Genomic DNA, 17,982 nt, shown 5'->3' on the forward strand with positions numbered 1-17,982 from the left:
CAGCAGAAGCCCACATTACCAAACCTGCAGGGACATTTGGTAGCAGCCTGCCGAGAAGCCAAGCGTTAATAAACTGACAGAGATATTTACATTATTCAGCTACACAGAGCGGACCCCTATCAGGTAAGGAGAGGGGAATATGATACTTCATTACACAGTGATAAGACACATTCTTACTGCTGCCTAGCCTAGCTAAATTTGCAGTTGCCTCTGCAATTTCACTTTTGCTAGTACAAAAATTAAGTATAATAAAAGCAATAGAATGCCATCCTTATTAAAATAAACATGATATAGAAACAGAGAATTATTTAGGTTGAAAGAAATTTTTTGGGGACATCCAGACCGATCAACCTCTTCCTCAAATCAAGACAGGAATTTCCCTAGTTGCAGCTCCTCTCCACCACTTCTCATCCCGTCAGCACATCTCCAAGAACATTGTTCTGTTATCTTCACACCTTACTAGTAAGCAGCAGGAAGACCTCTCCCTTAGTTTCTTCATTTAAAGTCCGAACAAATGCAGCTGACTCTCCTCATATGTGATACACTGCAATACCCAAGCAGCACAGACTCCCTATAGTATAATCAACATTTGTCTTCACAGTTTTCTTGTAGTGCCAAGTCCAGAACCAGGCATGGTATAGGACATGCATTTATTTATACTACTACAGGAATGATCAGAAGGACTAGTTGAGAGTATCCAGAACTCTAAATGGCTCTATGAAATTCTGCCAGTTGTAGAAGCCTAGGATCTTCATGTAGGTATGCAAAACAGATGCCTCAGATAGGAAATATGAGTATCACCCCTGAGCACCGAAACCAGAGCAGCTAGACATTGACTCAACCGGTCCCTGAAGATCCCTTAGATGTTCTCTAGGAAAGAACTGAATTAGCAAGACAGGAAGTATATCACTGCTTTATTTTGCAGCAGCAGTTACTACTGCAATGAAGAAAAGCAAGCAGATGTAAGTGCTTTTGTTCTCCATAGTCCCAATGGTTGGTTTCTGCCCTGTTCCCTTTTGGAACTTAATGAGAAACAGCGTTCTAATGCAATTTAACAGAAAACAACAATGCAACTGAGACTTGATACGAAACAGAAAATAACAATGCAACTTGAGCAAAAAGTTACTTCCAAAAAGAAAAAAAACCAAACCAAACCAAAACTCCAAAACCAAACCCCACACCAGGAATGTATGTCTGAACTCCTTTCGCTGTGCAAAGACACAATCAACACCACGATATCTGGATACAGTCAGATAAGTCAGAGCAAAATGCACTGCAATTCTGCAAGTGCAAAGTGAGCTAGAGAGCTAGATATCTTTAATTGCATCGGGGGGGGGGATCAATCTACTAACAAAAGGCACTACTGAATTATTTTTACATTGCGACATATTATGAATTGTTGGATTTCTTCCATCTCAGCTTAAAAGTGCAACTGAAATTGACTGCTATCATAGTACAACCAGAGGTCTGAACCATAAAGTGAAAAATATTATTTACACATTAGCAACAAAAAGTAAAAATAGATAATGACACCACTGATACAGTTACATTAAATGATCTCCCTTACATATATGGAAGCTACCTTTATGTCCCAAGGGCAAAGTACAAATTAGCCAATAAGCCACACAGAGAAAAAAGTTGCTATGGCCAACATGCTCTTTCATATATATATGTATGTACCTATGTATATAAATGTATGTAATTCACACAGAAATATGCACTACACACCACACCATCTTCTTTTCCTGTTTTTACTTTTAGAAAAAACAACAGTACATAACAGATAGCCCTTTCCTTCCCTCCTAGGCCCTCAAGAAGAAAAGCATTATGGTAATTCTGTGAAGGAATTGCAGCCAGCGTTCACAGAGAAAACCAAATTACAGCAAGCACCACTGGTTTACACAGCATCCCCCATGCAGGAGTGTTCACACAAGCATCCTCATCTGAGAGAGAAAGGTGTTCCTAGGCTAGCCCTTCCTCTGCACACAACAGATACGTTTCTCGGAAGTAAATACGGTCTTGTTAAACAAGAGCTGTACCTTATATACTGGAAAAAAATTCAAGTTTCACTAATGCTCAGGAAGACAGCTGCCTATCTACACACAAGTAAATAACTGAAGTAGTTTTCAGCTATATGTTGGTTAGAAAATGGCAAAAGCAGAAACAAAAATACATAACAAACTGCAGAAGAACTGAGAGAAGCCCAGGAAGACTTGCAGAAAAGAAAGCTTCTTCTTAATATGAGGTACTATCAACTCTAAGTAGATAGTATTAACTACATCTTACATTGACATAAGAATTTGATTGAGCATTCAAAATGATTAACAGCAGAAATTTTGCAGTAAACATTGAAGTAACTTCTCCGTGATGTTTTTAGTTACACAGTTATGCAGAAGAGCAAACAAACTAAACCAGAGCCGACAGAGTTCTAATAGGAAATGTGAAACAGTAAAAGCTATAATCCCTCATCCCCAAAATAACAGGTAGAAAGTAACTTTCTACTAAAAAAAACCAAAAACACCCAAACAAAACCAAAACCTGTCTGGCAATGTCTCTAGTATAAAAATACCAGCCATAGCACATAGACTTGTATTACATCTTGCGTGTGTTTCATGTCAAACACCAAAAAAAAAATAAAGCCAACAAAAAAACCCCAAATACAAAAATAACCCCAAACAAAACCAGTATTTGCCTACATAATATGAAGATTACATGTTCCTTTCTGATAAAAGGACAAAAAAACCCTCCAAGAAAATAAAATATAAATTTGCATACCTATATAATTGTTGAGGATGCTGACAGAAGAATTGAACCATGAACTGCAAGAACTCTTGCCTTCTGCAACTCAGTTTCCCCATACATAACAGACTGATTAACTACTTAAGCATTTGAGTGTTAAACAAAGCCTACATGAGCAAAGCAAACATAAATTTAGCAGTAACACCAAATGTAAAAGAATTATAGAGGAATTAAAGCAGGTTAATTAACACTGATAATATACAGCTGTGGGCTGGCTTCAGGGGCGCACGTTGGCTGATGTGGATAAGGTGCAGCTGTGGCTGGTTCCTGCTAAGTACTTAAATAGCTCTAAGGACTGTACGAAGAGGAGGACCAGATGGAGAGAGACTGGGAAGAAGCAGAGGGAGGAGAGAGAGTGTGCCCTGGATGTAGGAGAGGCCCTGGGAGAAGCAGGAGGCCTGGATGAGGAGGAGCTGGCTGGAAAAGGAGCCCAGATGAAGAGAGACTCCAGATGCAGCAAAGGCAAGAAGCGGGGTGGACTGGCTGCCAGAGGATGAAGAAACAGCACAAAGAGTAGATGAACTATTGAAACCCTGTGGGGGATCGGTGGCTGTGCCGGGGCAAGGCGTGGGAACTACTTATTGAACTTAACCTGGGATGGGGTGGTAAAAGCCTTGTTGCAGCCGGCCAGTTTTGATAGTGCTATGACAACTGAACAGTAAAAAACCAAAAAGCCAAACGTAACATTTAAAGTAATTTGTACTAAGTCAATAACAGCCAATACCATCAGCACTTTAGGAAGATTGTCTTAAAATGATACTGGGATATGTCCCATGGGCTATGAGAGATATTAAGCTGCACAGTACCAATTCAAATTGAAGCAAGCATCACACTGAATAATACCAGAACTCTTCAGTTCCCAGATTATTCTAATACAGGGTGTTTTGTACCAATCTTATGCCCACGTTGCAAATTCAGCCTACTCTCTTTCCAGGCCATTGAGCCGCCACTTCTCCCTGAATAGTGCTCAGGCTCACTATCCATTACTTTATCTGGGAGGATTAGTAGCAAGAGTAGTCTTCCCCTTTTCTTCTGTCAGCAGGGTGTGTTCTTACCCCTGGCAAAAAGCAGAGTCGCCACAAGCATAGGTATCCTGCAGGATTAGGGTATGCCATAATACAATTGATTAGGATGGAAGAAAAGATGGCAAAAGGAAGAGTGGGACGATGATCCCACTCTACTTTGCTCCACAATGAAGACTGCATCTCAACCTCTTCAGTAATAGATCCTGTTCTTCACTGTGAAGTGAGGTCCATGTACCCATGACAACTCACAGCGCTGTCTTGCTAGCACCATGTGCTATGTGAACAAGCCATTTATTGCTGAAGAGATTACTGGTATTGCAGAATACAGTCAAGCATTTACAATTTAATTAATTGATGTAGGCCTAAACAGTAACAATATTTTTACGTGATATTGCCATGCCAAACTTGCGCAAAGCCTTTAACCTATCATACCATTTTGAGTAATATTAGAATTCTAAAGGGTTGAAACCCCTCAAGTTATTATTTTTTCCAATGCTAAAGAGAAAGAAAAGAAATAAATACCTCTGAGAAGGACTAAGTAAGATCTATCATCAGGTGCTGTTAATGGATTCAATATATCACCATGTACAACTCAGGAGGGAAAGAAAAGGTTTTGTTCACTAGTATGTTACCAAGGTTGGTATAAAAAAATACTTCAGAAGTACTGTAAAATGAATTGTAATACTACTTAGTGCTAAAGTTACAGTAGTATTAGTGTACTTTATACTTACATTTATACTATACATAAATACTTCTTTAGAAGGTGTATCGAAGGTCAACATTTACAAATTTTCAAATTAATAGAACATTTATTAACATTACTTACACTAATACGGGTTTTCCTGATATCTTAGGGCTGTTTAAAACTTCTGTCATGGCTTGTTTTGTTTCTTCCATTCTTGCAATGTCACTGGAATCCACAACAAATATTACACCATAGGACTCAGCATAATAATTTCTCCAGATATTTCGAATTCGTTTGCCACCTCCTAAATCAAAGATGGTGACTTCAAAGCGTCCCTGTTTAAGGTCAATCTTGGAAAACCCAACTGTTGGAGCCACATCTTCAGGAGACTCTGTCAGAGTTCAAAGAAGAAAGCCTTCAGTAAAAAAAAGCATCCTTAGTTATTTAAAGAAGATTTTACATTGTGATTTGTGTAGCAAAATTTGTATTTTAAAAATATGGAGCAAACCTTCCCTGTTAAGTGACACCGTATTTCTAACCATGTTTAACCAATTTTACATTAAGATTTCCCCTCTCCTCCAGTAATTTCAACTCTAATGTACTAGTCTCTCAGCCAGTTACTTTACATTAGTGTAGATAGAAGCTCCACGGGGAAAGAAATAACAACCAAAAAAAAGCCCCAAATGCAAATTTTAAATATTTAACACCACAGTTAAAATGCAGTGGTGTTCAGCATACTGTAGTTTTTACTTTCCCCCTCACCACCAATGCTCCCACCTGAACAGTTATACAGCATTCATACCGTATTAATCCAAGTTTGAGAAGGAAAACAAACAAAACTGTTAATGCATTATGACCTGGGAAGGCTTGTGCTCTGCCAAATTTATTCTTTATCCCTTACAGTTGCCAAAACAGCCTCAAAAGTTCAAACCAAGGGCTGAGATGAAGTGACCAAAATCATGCTCTTCTGAGATCAATTCCCTTTATTCAAGATCAGGTTTTGGCCTTTGTTTGTTTATTTATTTCTAATTTCTGGGTTGTGTTTTATTTTTTGGGGGGGAGGGGTGCTTTTTGTGGTTTTTTTTTATTTGCCGTGCAATATGCTAATAAATGCTTTATATTTAATACTTTTGCTTGCAGTCTCCCTTTCCTGCAGGCAAAGAAAGCCTGTATTTGCCTCACACCACTATGCTGACTTTGTAAGGGTGAGTTATTGGATCTCTGCAACTGCTTTATGTAGCTTGGCAACACGAGGCAGGAGAAACAGGTGTAAAATTCAGCTTGTTAAGAGGGAGAAATGAAGGCATGGTCAAAAGCACTAAGCTCTGAAGAGCAATACAGAAGCAAAATAACTACCAGCCTTCTGTTACTGCATTCCTTTTTTGAGACTCTCACACACAGCCCATACGGGATTCAGAACAGACCCCTTGGCCAGGATAGTGTAAGCCAAGACTCCAAAAAGAGAAGGCTCCAGGTCGCCCATTTGTGAATAATTGCAGCTTCAAGACTCAGATGACTTTATTTTGAAGAACATTTGGCACTGTAAGCCGTACATATGTGCTTTTACAAGATAGAACAATGTGAACGTGAGGGTTGGTTAAGGGTGAAGGTTATTGATGGTGCCAAATATAAGGGGATATTCTGAAACACCTGCTCCTATTGCATAGTGAAGTCTCCAATACTAAAATCTTCAATGTATAAACAGGCTATAGATCGATTCTGGCAAATATGAATTAGTTAAACATGGTTAGCAATATGGTGTCACTTAACAGTAATAGTATGGCGTAGAGGCAAGGTAGATAGCATGGAGAGGGCTGCCTCTTAAGGTGTTGTGCTGTGCAGCATTGGAGCCCTTAGTCCACTGCAAAAAAATTAGCCTGCAGAGGCATTTAACTATCTCGGAAACATTAAGACCAAATGTTCAGAGTGCTTTGGTGTTTAAGTGCCTTGAATTGGCCACTGTGCAACATTGGTGACTGTGCAAAATGCAAAATTGCAACAAAATATGGTTGGGATTCTTGTTTAAATGTCATGAGAATCATAGCGTATTTTTGGCCTAGAGGGTTTTCTTGTTCAGTAGTCTAATAAATAGCTGAAGGAACATTGTAACTGCAAGCAAGTCAGCTGCCTCCATCAGTTGCTTTATGTGAAAGAAAGTATAGGACAAAAGCTGAAGGCTGTAGATTTCATTTTCGTTAATAATTACTTTGAATTAATGCAGTGATACAAAATATTCTGCTTAATGATGTGTTTCACATCTTAGTATACATTAGAGAAATCAATGGACCTGGTGGGTTTTTTTGGTTGGTTGGTTGGTTTTTTTTGTGTGCTTGTGCTGAAGTTGCTTTCAAGTGACCATCCAGTAATGTCTCTACTTCAGTAACCTTTATATCAACATTGTAAGTACATATAATGAGGAAAAGGTTCAAAAGAAGGAAACTCTATGTGTATGTATACAACATAAAGGATGGTTCTAGTGATACATATTTTCTATCATTATTTATCACCAGAAAAGCACTAACAATTTTCTAGGCTCTTCAGTCAGAGGCCACTTGATTTTGGAGGGTACTTTGCACCACCCAGTGATACATGGAAGCAGGATATAATTTGAAATAAAACTTGTGCCTATGAAAACAACAACTCTCTATGGGTCATCCCCCACCTTGTGGGGTTGTCTTTCCAAGTAACTTTTCTCTTGTGTAATAACAAGAGTGTACTTAGTAGTGTGTTGGCAGACTTGGAGACTCTACCTCGACTTTCTGTTTGTGTGTTACGTAAGCTCACGAGCTTGCTAAATTGTGAATAAAGTTATGAATATTCTCTCATTTATATTCCCAAATCTTTGCCCTGAAAACATGATTGCTTCATTATTTAGCCTTCCATTCTGTTTAAAACCCAACTTCATTGCCTTTATCAGCTAAATGTGACAGTTATTTCTAAAAGTACTATTTTTCTGGGGAAAAAGTGGAATAAAGATGAGTATTTCTAAAGGGAACCTCCAGGAAAAGATAGTTCTGACTTGTGTGACTGTGGCTTCTGAATAGTCCTTGCCGTAAAAAACAAATTATTTTTCCCCTTGTCAGGTCTTGTGAAGATTAGAACCTTCAATTAGTCTTTAGGGTTGATAAAACCAGTTTTTGGCTGTGCATCAGCTGGAGGAGACTGCAGTTAAGTCTGCTGGATTTTAGCAAAAGCCAAATATATTTCAGTTCTTAGGACTCTTCAACCTAGGCAAATGGGCATGGTAACCAAAGTCATATTCACAGTGGACTAAAGTCCAATGCTGCACAGCACAACACCTTAAGAGGCAGCCATCTCCATGCTATATCTACCTTGCCTCTACGCCGTACTATTACCTTTGAAAAAGGTGTAGCAGAATGGTAGCAAATTCGTTGAGCTACCACTAACCTGGCCTACATTAGTTCAACACTATGTTAGGCACAGTGGCCACCGAGCAAATGCAGAGCTTGCTCTGCTACTTCTCCTGAGCATAAAGCACGTATTTTTTAAGTCACCCTAGCATGATTTGCGGGATATAAAAAAAAAAATAAAAAATCAGGATCTTTATGTTTCAAAGGTAAGACCCCTTAATTTTTCTCCCACCTGCAGGTATTCACACAATGGGGCCTGTGACATTCTCACTTTGGCAACCACACTTGTGCTACTTTTCATGGTAAAATCACCAAAATTTTCTTTCAACGATACGTGAGGGAGAGAGAAATTAAAGAGATGAAGCAACACTTTTAGATTAAAATGATGGAAAATAGTAATTATCCTCTCTTTCAATGCTGCATTTAGATGATAAATTAATTGCTTACCTCCTTGAATTCCTCGGACTGTAGCAGTTTTACCAGCATTATCAAGACCCACCATTATTAGTGTCACCTTCCTCCATAAGGAGAAAAAAAAAAAAGAAAAAAAAGATATTTCAAATCTTTTTTTTTTCTTCTAGCTAGACTTCACTTATTTTATTTAGTTTTTTAATACATGCATAGCAAATCTACCACAAAGTAGTAAAAATAATAGGTATCAAAACACCAAGTAGCAGCTTTGTTACAATTGTGTATCTGGTGTTCAATCTGTCAAACCATCTGATGAGACAGAACAACAGAAACAAGGTATGACATGAGAAATCTAATATTGTGCTGTAAGTTCCACATGAGAATGATTTGGTTTTCAACTCTTATTTGCCTGCTGAAATCTAATTTCAAGGTACCATAAATTTTATCATTGGGGTTTTTTTATGATGTGGTCATGGTCTCTTTTAACAATTTCTGTATTTTCATTTCCGTTCTGCTGTACCTTTAGCATCCCTCTGCCTCAAAGTAGTGCATATACTAGAAATTTATTTCCACCTGAACCAGTGCATCAGAACACTATAAAGTATACAACACTTGTGTAGACAACATCAGATGCTGTAAATAAGCAGCACTGGTACTCATTGTGCCTTTGTTTCAAGCAGGAGCTATCTAGACTGCAAATGTGTAAACCAGTGGTGTTGAGTATGTACAATATATTAGCAATCTGATATACAGGTTAAAATTTATACCAGGATAGGATTTTAAGCAAGGCAATAGGAAAAAAAAATAAATATATTTGTATACTTCAGTTGTTCCTCCTATTCACAGTGTCAGAGCAGTCAAAGGAATGTGCTCAAACTGATGCCCCTTTAAGTGAAGGAATACTAAAACCATTGTCATTTCCCAGTCTTAAAACTAATAGCATCATACATAAAGTATGATTTATGCAAGTTCTTTCAGAAGAGCCAAAAACCTCTGAGCAAATAACCTAAAAATGAACAGTAGGATCACAGTAAATTATAATTTAATAGGAAGCCAAAATCAGAACACCCATAAACATATATAAATTCACAATTGTCTATAATACATTGGTGGTGTCAGGAAGCTATTCAATCCACTGTATTTTTTTTGAACAGCAGCACCTTCTGTAAAACCTTAACTATGTAGCATTGAAGAAAAGAGCAAATCAACCTACATGAGTGTGAAGTAGAAAGAAGTGTGGTGTACCCTTTATTTCCCTTCCTCATAGTCTCCAAATACTTTGAAACAAACTATGCACTATCTGTGCACCTCTGCTAACTGGAGGGAAAGGGATGCAAGATGTCAAAGTAAAAGTAACAGAAACAAACAAGAACAGCAGAATTCCATAAACCAGCATAAATCACCATGCTACCCACAAAACGTAGTATTACAATACTTGGGTAACAGTAAGAAAACTAATATTACACTGGGGCTACAGTCTACTCTTGACAACAAAGTGGTTTGAATACATTACACTTCAGAATCTCAAAACACAGAAACTAGATAAGACAAAAGTTTTACATAACCATGTAAAAACTTTGCATAACCATGCCAGCATAACCTCATAATGTTCAACTTGAGAAACAGTATGCAAAGGACAATATTTTGAACTTTATGCTTTCCTGAAGTCAGAAACAAAGTACCTGAATTAGAGATGATTATCACTTCATTTTTAGGTTCAGACAATGTATTTTTCTCAAGAGAAAAAAAATGATGAATTTTGTCTCAGCATTAAAAAATATGAAACTGTTATATAACAAATAAAGTAAAACATAGGTGAGAGGACATGAAATGCAGCTTGGGAAGGTCAGCAGAGGAACACAAAATACTTCCACATGTTTACCTGACAGGTTCCTGCCACCGTTTTAACCAGCTGCAGCAATTTGCCATTAGACTGAACATCCCTCTTCAATAGCCATCCAGAGCCGCGAAAGATACAGAAACAATGTGGACAGGCCAGAACAACCCAAGACGACTGGGAGAGAGACTGCAGAGGCCCAGACGTTGTCTTGCCACTGCTACAAAGGAGAAAGAAAAAAAACAAAAAAGAAATGCATAGTTAGCTCCTACATGTAACAAAAGCAAGTCATTTCCCTAGCAGCAGCCTGTCTATCCAGTGTGTCATACTCAGTTAGCCCCACAACAGTCTCATTATGTCTTTCACTTTCCCATCCTCTCACGCTTCATCTGCCCTCATTTTACATATCTAGGCAGCAACAACACAGTACTTACACAAAATAATAATGCAAGACCACTGCACATAAGGAAACTAGCAAGTTAGAGCAGTAAAACACATCAAGTTATGAAATTCCAGTGCTTGCCTTGCTAATGCACCCCACAGCTCTGCTGACTGACAGAAAATAAGGACGAATTTCAAGCATTAGTAAAGCTTGTAAAAACATAACAGGATAAAACATTAAAAGCAAACAATGTCCTATCTGTTATGTATATTCATTTAACTGTCAATTTCTTTTACACAAAAAGATCCCATAGCAAGGAAACTGGGTTCTCTAGTGAGCACTCTCAGGAACTTAAAATATCTAGTAATTGTCACCAAATTAATAGAAGTATCAAGTACTTCCACCATTTCACAATCCCACCTTCTATTCTTCAAGCAGGAGAAGAAACAGAGACTATTCCTCTTTCTGATGTTGCTGTGAAACAGACAACAGAGAAAAACTGTGATCACGTGCATGCTTGTTTCTTTGTATGCACACTTGGCTATGAGACAGCAAAGCTTACACAAACCATGCAGTCAAGTGCACCAAGATGCAAAAGCTTTAAAATTCCCTTTGTTGTTCAGCTACAATAATCATACCACAAACAACAGCAGTTGTCCAGGTAAAGGCCTTTCACTGGCAAACTTTGGGCAATTTTACTGCACGAGTTCAAACCTACAACCTCCCTGGTGGGATGATGTGCTGAGTTACTTTATTCACAGCACCCCGTATGGTCCTGTGCTTTGTATTTTTGGCTAAAACACTGCTGATGACACACAAATATTCTGGTTATTACTGGAGAGTGCTTGCACAACATGGAGGCTTTCTCTCTGCCCCATGCAGCCAGTAGGCTGGGCTGGGCAAGAGGTTGGGAGGGGACACAGCCAAGCCAGCCAGCCCCAACTGATGGGAGGGATATTCCATACCATGTGATGCCATGCTTAGCAAAAAATAGCTCAGGGAAAAGAGGAGGAAGGCAGAATGTTCATAATTATTGCGTTTGTCTTCCCAAGCAGCCATTAAACTGCTGAGGCTCCACTTTCCAGAAAGCAGCTGAATGTCTGCCCACTGATGGGAACTAGCAATTAATTCCTCTTTTTGTTCTGCTTGAGCATGCAGCTTTTACCTTCCCCATTAAACTGCCATTATCTCTATCCACGAATCTTCTCATCTTTCTTCTATCTTCTCCCCATCCCATGGGAGAGGGGAGTGAGCAAGTCACTGGGTGCACGTGTAGCTGTTGGGCATGGTCAGCCCACCAGTTCTTCTCAGTGCCAACGTGGGGCTAAAGGTAATGACATGTGTGAGTTGTTAATTGGCAGGCTCCTGCACTGGTCACTGAGCTTGCTTACTTTACTGCATATTGGAGTCCAGCACTTGTTAGTAGCTGGAAAAGGCTGTTTAGATTACTCCTCCCTCGGGAAATGGCAAAACCATTTGTAGGATTATGTTTGCTCAGGTGCACTTGGTGGGTAACATGGAAGGATGGGGAAATCCAGTGTGTATCTCAAGGAGATTTAAACTTGGTGGAAAATAACCCATGATTTGAGTTGCATGGTACAGGAACTGTACAGCATGGACCACTTGAACCAAAGGAGGATGAGCCTTGTGAAGAAGCAAGGCAAGCATGGCGATGGTTCAACCCAAGTTGGTCTTGGCACCCAGCAGTCCAACATGCCACTTCCCCTGCCCTGAGTGGTCACCTCCAGAGATGGGGCCCAAGTCACCAGCAGTTCTTATTCACAGAAGGGGTGGGGGGTGGCTATGGAATAGGGGAATAAATCCACGCATGTGTCATGGGACAGGGGATGGTGGTTAATGACACACCGATCTCTCCTCCAGAGATGATCACAACCCTTGCAGAAGGAATGTGCACTGTCACCTCAGCTCATAGGCTCATATCATCTTAGCACCCATTTTGATCAACAGCTTAAGCTAAAAAACCCAACTGGATTCACATCAGAGCAGCTGAGAGGTAGAGATATTCCCTCCTGCTAACTAGCCACCATGAGCAGATTGATTGAAAGGGTAAATAATTCAAATTAACACTTTCAACTACCATAGCAAGTTTTCTGAAGCTTGTTCCTCTAAAACTCATTTTTTAAACAAAGAAATTCCTTTCATATTTTAAACGATAACTAACCTCAAACTAAGGTAACTTCGGATTATGCAGAAAACAAAATAATTAAGGATTATAACAACTTTCCAAAGTTTTGATTTTCCCCACCTGGACCAGCAGAAGTGGGAACAAAATTGAGGAACTATCCCTAGGAAACTACGATGGTTTGAAGAATTTATACAGGTAGGAACTGAGAACTTCTCCTGATCTTATGAAGCTGCTGTATTCAGGGATGCCTTTGTGTGGATCTGCCACCATTCAATGCCAGAAATGCTTCTTCCAGAGCAGAGATAACAGATATTCTTTAAATATTTATCTTGTGTTACACAAGAGCACCTGAAAGTAGCTTCTCCATAGGACAGTTTAGTGTATGAAGAACCAAGAAGTTCCTAAAAAGGACAGCAAAATGATTACAACTATTACAAGTATTAAAACCAGGCTCCAAAGAATCCAAAAAAATCCTCAAAACACCCCACATGCAGCAGAGTATGGTGCCTCAACCCACAAGCAAGTACCAACAAAGCTAACTTTGAGAACACTGCTACACAAGTCTTCAGCTAGCTCTGCTGAAAAGCAAAACACAGCAGCACAACAAACAAGGCACTGACAAAACCGCAACTTTTTCAGTGCCTGAACATCATCACAGAACAATTCCCATCCCATATTATACACATCGTCTAGGTTTGCAAATTGTCACAGAATTGCTCTAAAGCACAGATGTGGCTCACAGCTTTTAAATGGGATTCATGAGATGAAAAAAACTTGTTAGAGAGTGAAAGCAGAGGATGACTATGTCATAGCCGAGAAATCTTGTTTAAATGCAAAACCCTAAAGGGGGGGGTGGGGGGTGGGCATGAGGTTACAAATAAGATAAAACATTTCCAAAACATACCACGATAGGAGGAAGGGGCATTCAACACTGCTGAGAAAATTATGGTGGAGAGGCAAATCACATCATGTTATGCTATTTTGAATATACTTGATCTCTGAAATAAGTATGGAACATACTACCTGTACTTTATATGCTGCATTAACAACGCTGAGAAGCTGTTCCAGATGTATGTCAGCTTAAACTCTTTATGCTTGTTGAGGCAAAGCAAAACCAACATACCCACAAACTCAGAAATATGTAAATCCATGTAGTCAAACCGATATACCATTCAGGTAGCAGGTCAGCACAAGTGTCAAGGACTAAAGAGTGTCAAAGATCCCCTTTTTAGTTATGAGAACAGAAAAAGCATACTACAGAGACTAAGAAAAACATGATAGGTAACAGCATTAACTCCTGACACTCTAGATTAAGATCACGAGCTACTTAGCAGCCTGTATGTTACATGATCCAAAGTACTGGGTACCAGCAAGTCCAACAACCAAGACACCTGACGAATAAGGTTATCTACTTCCATGTCGAAGCACAAAACAAGCACCTTCTACACATTTCACTTTCAGTTTATAATGTTCTGCCTTTGGTAGAGGCTTTTACGCTAGATTTTTTCATTCATATCAAGCTCTCACTTTCTTCAAAACATAATTAAAGAAACCATTCAAAGCTGACCCTCCTCAAGGTTTATTTAACCTCCTACTGTGATATTCCTTGGCTGACTTGAGTTTTAATTTAAAATCACGGTCTTTTAGTTGTATTGCATTATATTTCGAACAGCAAACCAAGCTTCTGAGCAGAGAAGGCGGCATATTCAGCAAAAATCTGAACACCATCCTCTCTGCCACAATTGCAGTGTATAAACAGGTGCATGAACAGCAAGCAAGAACTGTAACATCTTAAAAGACTGAAGCATACAAGTATTCGTGAGACACAGGTCTAGAACCATCAGCTCTTCTATGAAGAAGTTTCTACAAGACTAGAAACTCAAGGGACTTTCCACGCTTTTCCAGCCACGTTCCTCCTGGCGTTTCCAAAACGGAAGCAGCCCTAAAACGCAGGCTTCGGAGCAGGTACGTTTCCTTTGCTCGCCTCTTCTACTGCGGAATATATTTTTCGCTTCATACAAATCAACAGGCAGGCCGCCCGGCACCCACCGCCCGCGGCTGCCGCTGCGGCCCGACACCGACGTTTGATGCAGCGCAGGACGCTGGGCCCCAGCCCGGCGGGGCCGCCCCCCACCTCACCGGCCAGCCCGCCCGGGGGACGCCCCCGCCGCGCCGGCAGCCCGCCCTCCCCACGGGCACAAGTACCTGAAGAAGCCTCGAGCCCCAGCACCGACCCACCGCTGCCCGCCTCGCCCCTCTGCCCTGGAAACACCACAGGCCCCGGCGGGGCCGGCCCGGGCCGCGCAGCCAGCCGCCTCACAGCGCCAGCCGCCGCCTGCCCGCCCAGCGGCACTTACCGGGCGCTCAGCGGACGCGGCGAGGCCGCGCAGGCCGAGGGCTAACGGCTGCCCGCCCGCGCCCCCGGGGGCTCGGTGCCGCGGGGCCCGTCCCCGCCAGGGCGGCCAGCGGGCCCGGCGTTCCGGCGGCGGGGGGAGGGGGCGGGCGCGTAACTCCGCTCGGCTCCGCCGCGCCGGACCCGACGCGGCAAGTCCCCGGGGGTCACGTGACCGCTCACGCGCAGCCGCTCATTGGCGGAGGCCGGGATCTCCGGGGCTGTTGAGACGCGTAACCAGGCTGGTAACCCCTGGTTACCGATAGCAGGAAGCGGGAAGGTACAAACTTATGGGGCTGGCAGCGGAGCCGACGGCAGGCGACGCTAACGCTCGGGCGGCGGGGAGCGAGTAGGCGGGCCCGCGGCTAGCCAATAGGAGCGGCCGGTTGCCTCGGTGCCCGCGAGGATCAGCCAATTAGCTGCGAGGGGGCGAGCACTGAACGCCCGCCTCCCCCTCCCCCGCTGCCCTCTGGCTGAAGTAAACAGCGGGCGGCGCGACCCTGCGGCAATGGCCGCCGCTGCTTGCCTCTGTCCCGCGGGTGCGAGCCCCCTGCAGCGCCTCGGTTTGTGGTCTGCCGAGAGCCGCTCCGCGGGAGGATGCCTGCGGACCCCCAGAGCCGCCCCGCGGCCCAGCCCAGGCTTGAATCGCCCACAGCGCGGCCCGTACTGACGCTCCCGCCGGGCCACCGGCGCTGCCCGGCCACGGCGCAGCCTCCTCCCGCCCCGCTGCTCCTCCCTCCCGCCCTCAGAGGCTCGCCCGGCCCCACCGCCGCCGCGCAGAGAAGCCGCCGCGCAGCTACGGTGCCGCGAGCGGTCCCGGCTGCCCCCGGTAGCGATGAGGCCGCGGGGCAGGCTGTGCCTCCCGCTGCTGGCCGGCCTGGCGGTGGCCATCGCCCTGGCGGAGGCCGCGACCTGTGAGTGAGGCGAGGGGGCGGCAGGCGGGGTGCGGGGGGGGGGGTCCCTTAGCGCCCCTCACGCTTCCAACGGCCCGGCCCTCAGCGCCGGGGGCGAGCGTGGGGTCGGGGGCCGCAGGCGGCGGCCTCAGCGCTGAGGCGAGGGGCTGCCCGCCTCACCGGCGCGGCGCCGCGTCCCCTCCCGGGTGCGAGCGCCGCAGCCCCCGCGGTTTCTGTCGGGGCAGCTGGGCTGTAGTGGGGCGGGGGGGGTGGCGGCCGGGGTGCAGCTCAGCAGTCGGGAGTCAGTGAGCCCGCGAGCAGCGCTTGGTTAGCTTGGAAAGAAAACATTTGCTCTCTGGAGAGTTGGCATATACTGTGGAGTCCGGGCAAGCGGCCCTGACTCCCTTCATGAGTTCAGATCTATCGGCCTAGGTAAGCACTACTCGCTCACCTATAGATCAAAAAAACCCCCAACAAACAATCAACGCTTACATCTTTGACACAAGAAGTCTTTGAGCTTAGTAGCAAAAGAAGGCACTGTGTATCTGGAACAGGCAGAATTGCAGTTTCAAAGAAGCCTGTTCCTGACGCGTTTTACTAATGATTAAACAGGCAGAAGTAAAAAACTAATGTTTACTATTCAAACTTCTGTTTGAATGCTAGGGATTCTGATTGTGAAGGGAACAGTATGGAAGGATGAAAGTTCATTTTATAACATTTTTGAACAAGTCCTAAAAATAAATCTTCTAATAAACATTTTGTAATGTTTGTTTTTCTCCTGTTTTCATCACATTTTCTGTTCCATTTATTCTCCCCACTGAGTACCTTGTCAGTTTTCTCTTTTATGAACAGTGAGAAATTTGAAGCTTACGCGTGCGAAGTATCTGTGGTCCATGTAGTCCAGTTTATTATGCCTGGCTCTGAACAATGCCAGGGATTTCTGGAACAGGGAGGAAAAAAAGAGAAAACAGATCTTAATAATGCAGCTTGTACCAGTCAATAATCATAAAAAAAAGTTGTGGCTCTGCTAGTGTAGCTGCATTCTATCCAACATCCAGTGAGGGACATGTTTTGGATAAGAGGGAGAAGGAACGGGCAAACATTAGCAGTCGGTTGGGTTTATTTTGTTGGCTGCGTAAAACTTATGTCACTGATGAGCATTTTGGGAGACTGTAGTTGCTGGAATTGTGGAGCTGATTGCAATAGAACAGCTGTACAAACAAGATGATAGCACTTTCTGCAGTGGTATCACATCTTTTTATTCAGTTTATCGGATCTTGCTGAGTTTCTGGGAGAGAGCACTAGTAGGCTACAACTGCTTTCTGCAGCTGGGGTATTAGGTAAGCAGCTCTAAGCTATGTTTAACTAGCCCACTTACAGCAGGTTTATAGTTGCATCTATACTACAAAACAGCTGTAAGGAACCACTGAATCTCATCGTCTTCCCCCATTTTTTATTTTTCTTTTTCAGTAGCACTGCTTCTAAACAGGTGCTTGATAAGTAATCACTCTACAGTGTCTGCACAACACCTGCTTTAATCATAAGGCAATTCAATTCTATCAGGCTTCAGTGATAACCAAACGAAACACACAGAGTTCTTAAGGGTTAACTATCAGTCTGGCAGGGTCAAAAGTGTGGTGGAGTTTCCTGTAATCAAACTGACAGCAGCAGCAGTAGTCGGGATTTTTAATTTTAAAAAAATTAAAACCAGTTGAATAAATACAGTACTAATTCTATGCATGGGAATTGAAATCTTTGCACTAAAAACATGGATTTTCATTGAGCTACCTGTGTTATTTGAACTCAGAAGTCATAGGAAATCAGCTTAGGAGAAGGCTGGCCTGCTGTGATGTAGGGGGAAATACTTGTTTCCATTACCCCACTGTATTGAAATCACAAGATAAGCAGTGTTACATCTGGTGTAATGTCCTGAAGAACACTGCATGCACTTGGAATTTTCTTGTGCTTTATTTACTGAAAAACTGTGTCACAATGAGATTGATGTAGCTAAAGATCAAAACAAGATTGTTTAAAGTCAGCT

The 17,982-nt window shown here is 42.6% G+C and overlaps 2 protein-coding genes across 7 annotated transcripts in view; one reads left to right on the plus strand and one right to left on the minus strand.

Moving 5' to 3' along the window:
- ARL13B (ADP ribosylation factor like GTPase 13B) overlaps positions 1 to 15,442 on the minus strand; it is a 45,656-nt gene extending 30,214 nt beyond the window's left edge. For 3 of the 6 annotated variants that reach the window (XM_055701259.1, XM_055701255.1, XM_055701258.1), the window contains exons 1-4: positions 15,014 to 15,172; positions 10,174 to 10,348; positions 8,328 to 8,398; positions 4,651 to 4,900 (exon numbers count right to left, since the gene is read on the minus strand). In XM_055701259.1, the coding sequence (XP_055557234.1) occupies positions 4,651 to 4,900; positions 8,328 to 8,398; positions 10,174 to 10,232 (380 nt within the window). In that variant the 5' untranslated portion in view covers positions 10,233 to 10,348; positions 15,014 to 15,172. Of the gene's footprint in view, positions 1 to 4,650; positions 4,925 to 8,327; positions 8,399 to 10,173; positions 10,349 to 12,776; positions 13,058 to 15,013; positions 15,173 to 15,336 lie in introns of those variants that run through there. The other 3 variants (XM_055701256.1, XM_055701257.1, XM_055701260.1) reach the window with 3 other exon arrangements.
- A 130-nt stretch (positions 15,443 to 15,572) lies between these two features.
- PROS1 (protein S) overlaps positions 15,573 to 17,982 on the plus strand; it is a 34,778-nt gene continuing 32,368 nt past the window's right edge. Inside the window, exon 1 of the mRNA XM_055701254.1 lies at positions 15,573 to 15,962. Coding sequence (XP_055557229.1) covers positions 15,884 to 15,962 — 79 coding nt within the window. The 5' untranslated portion in view covers positions 15,573 to 15,883. The remainder of the gene's footprint in view (positions 15,963 to 17,982) is intronic.

Source organism: Falco cherrug, chromosome 2, assembly GCF_023634085.1.
Source record: "Falco cherrug isolate bFalChe1 chromosome 2, bFalChe1.pri, whole genome shotgun sequence".
Lineage (NCBI taxonomy): Eukaryota > Metazoa > Chordata > Aves > Falconiformes > Falconidae > Falco > Falco cherrug.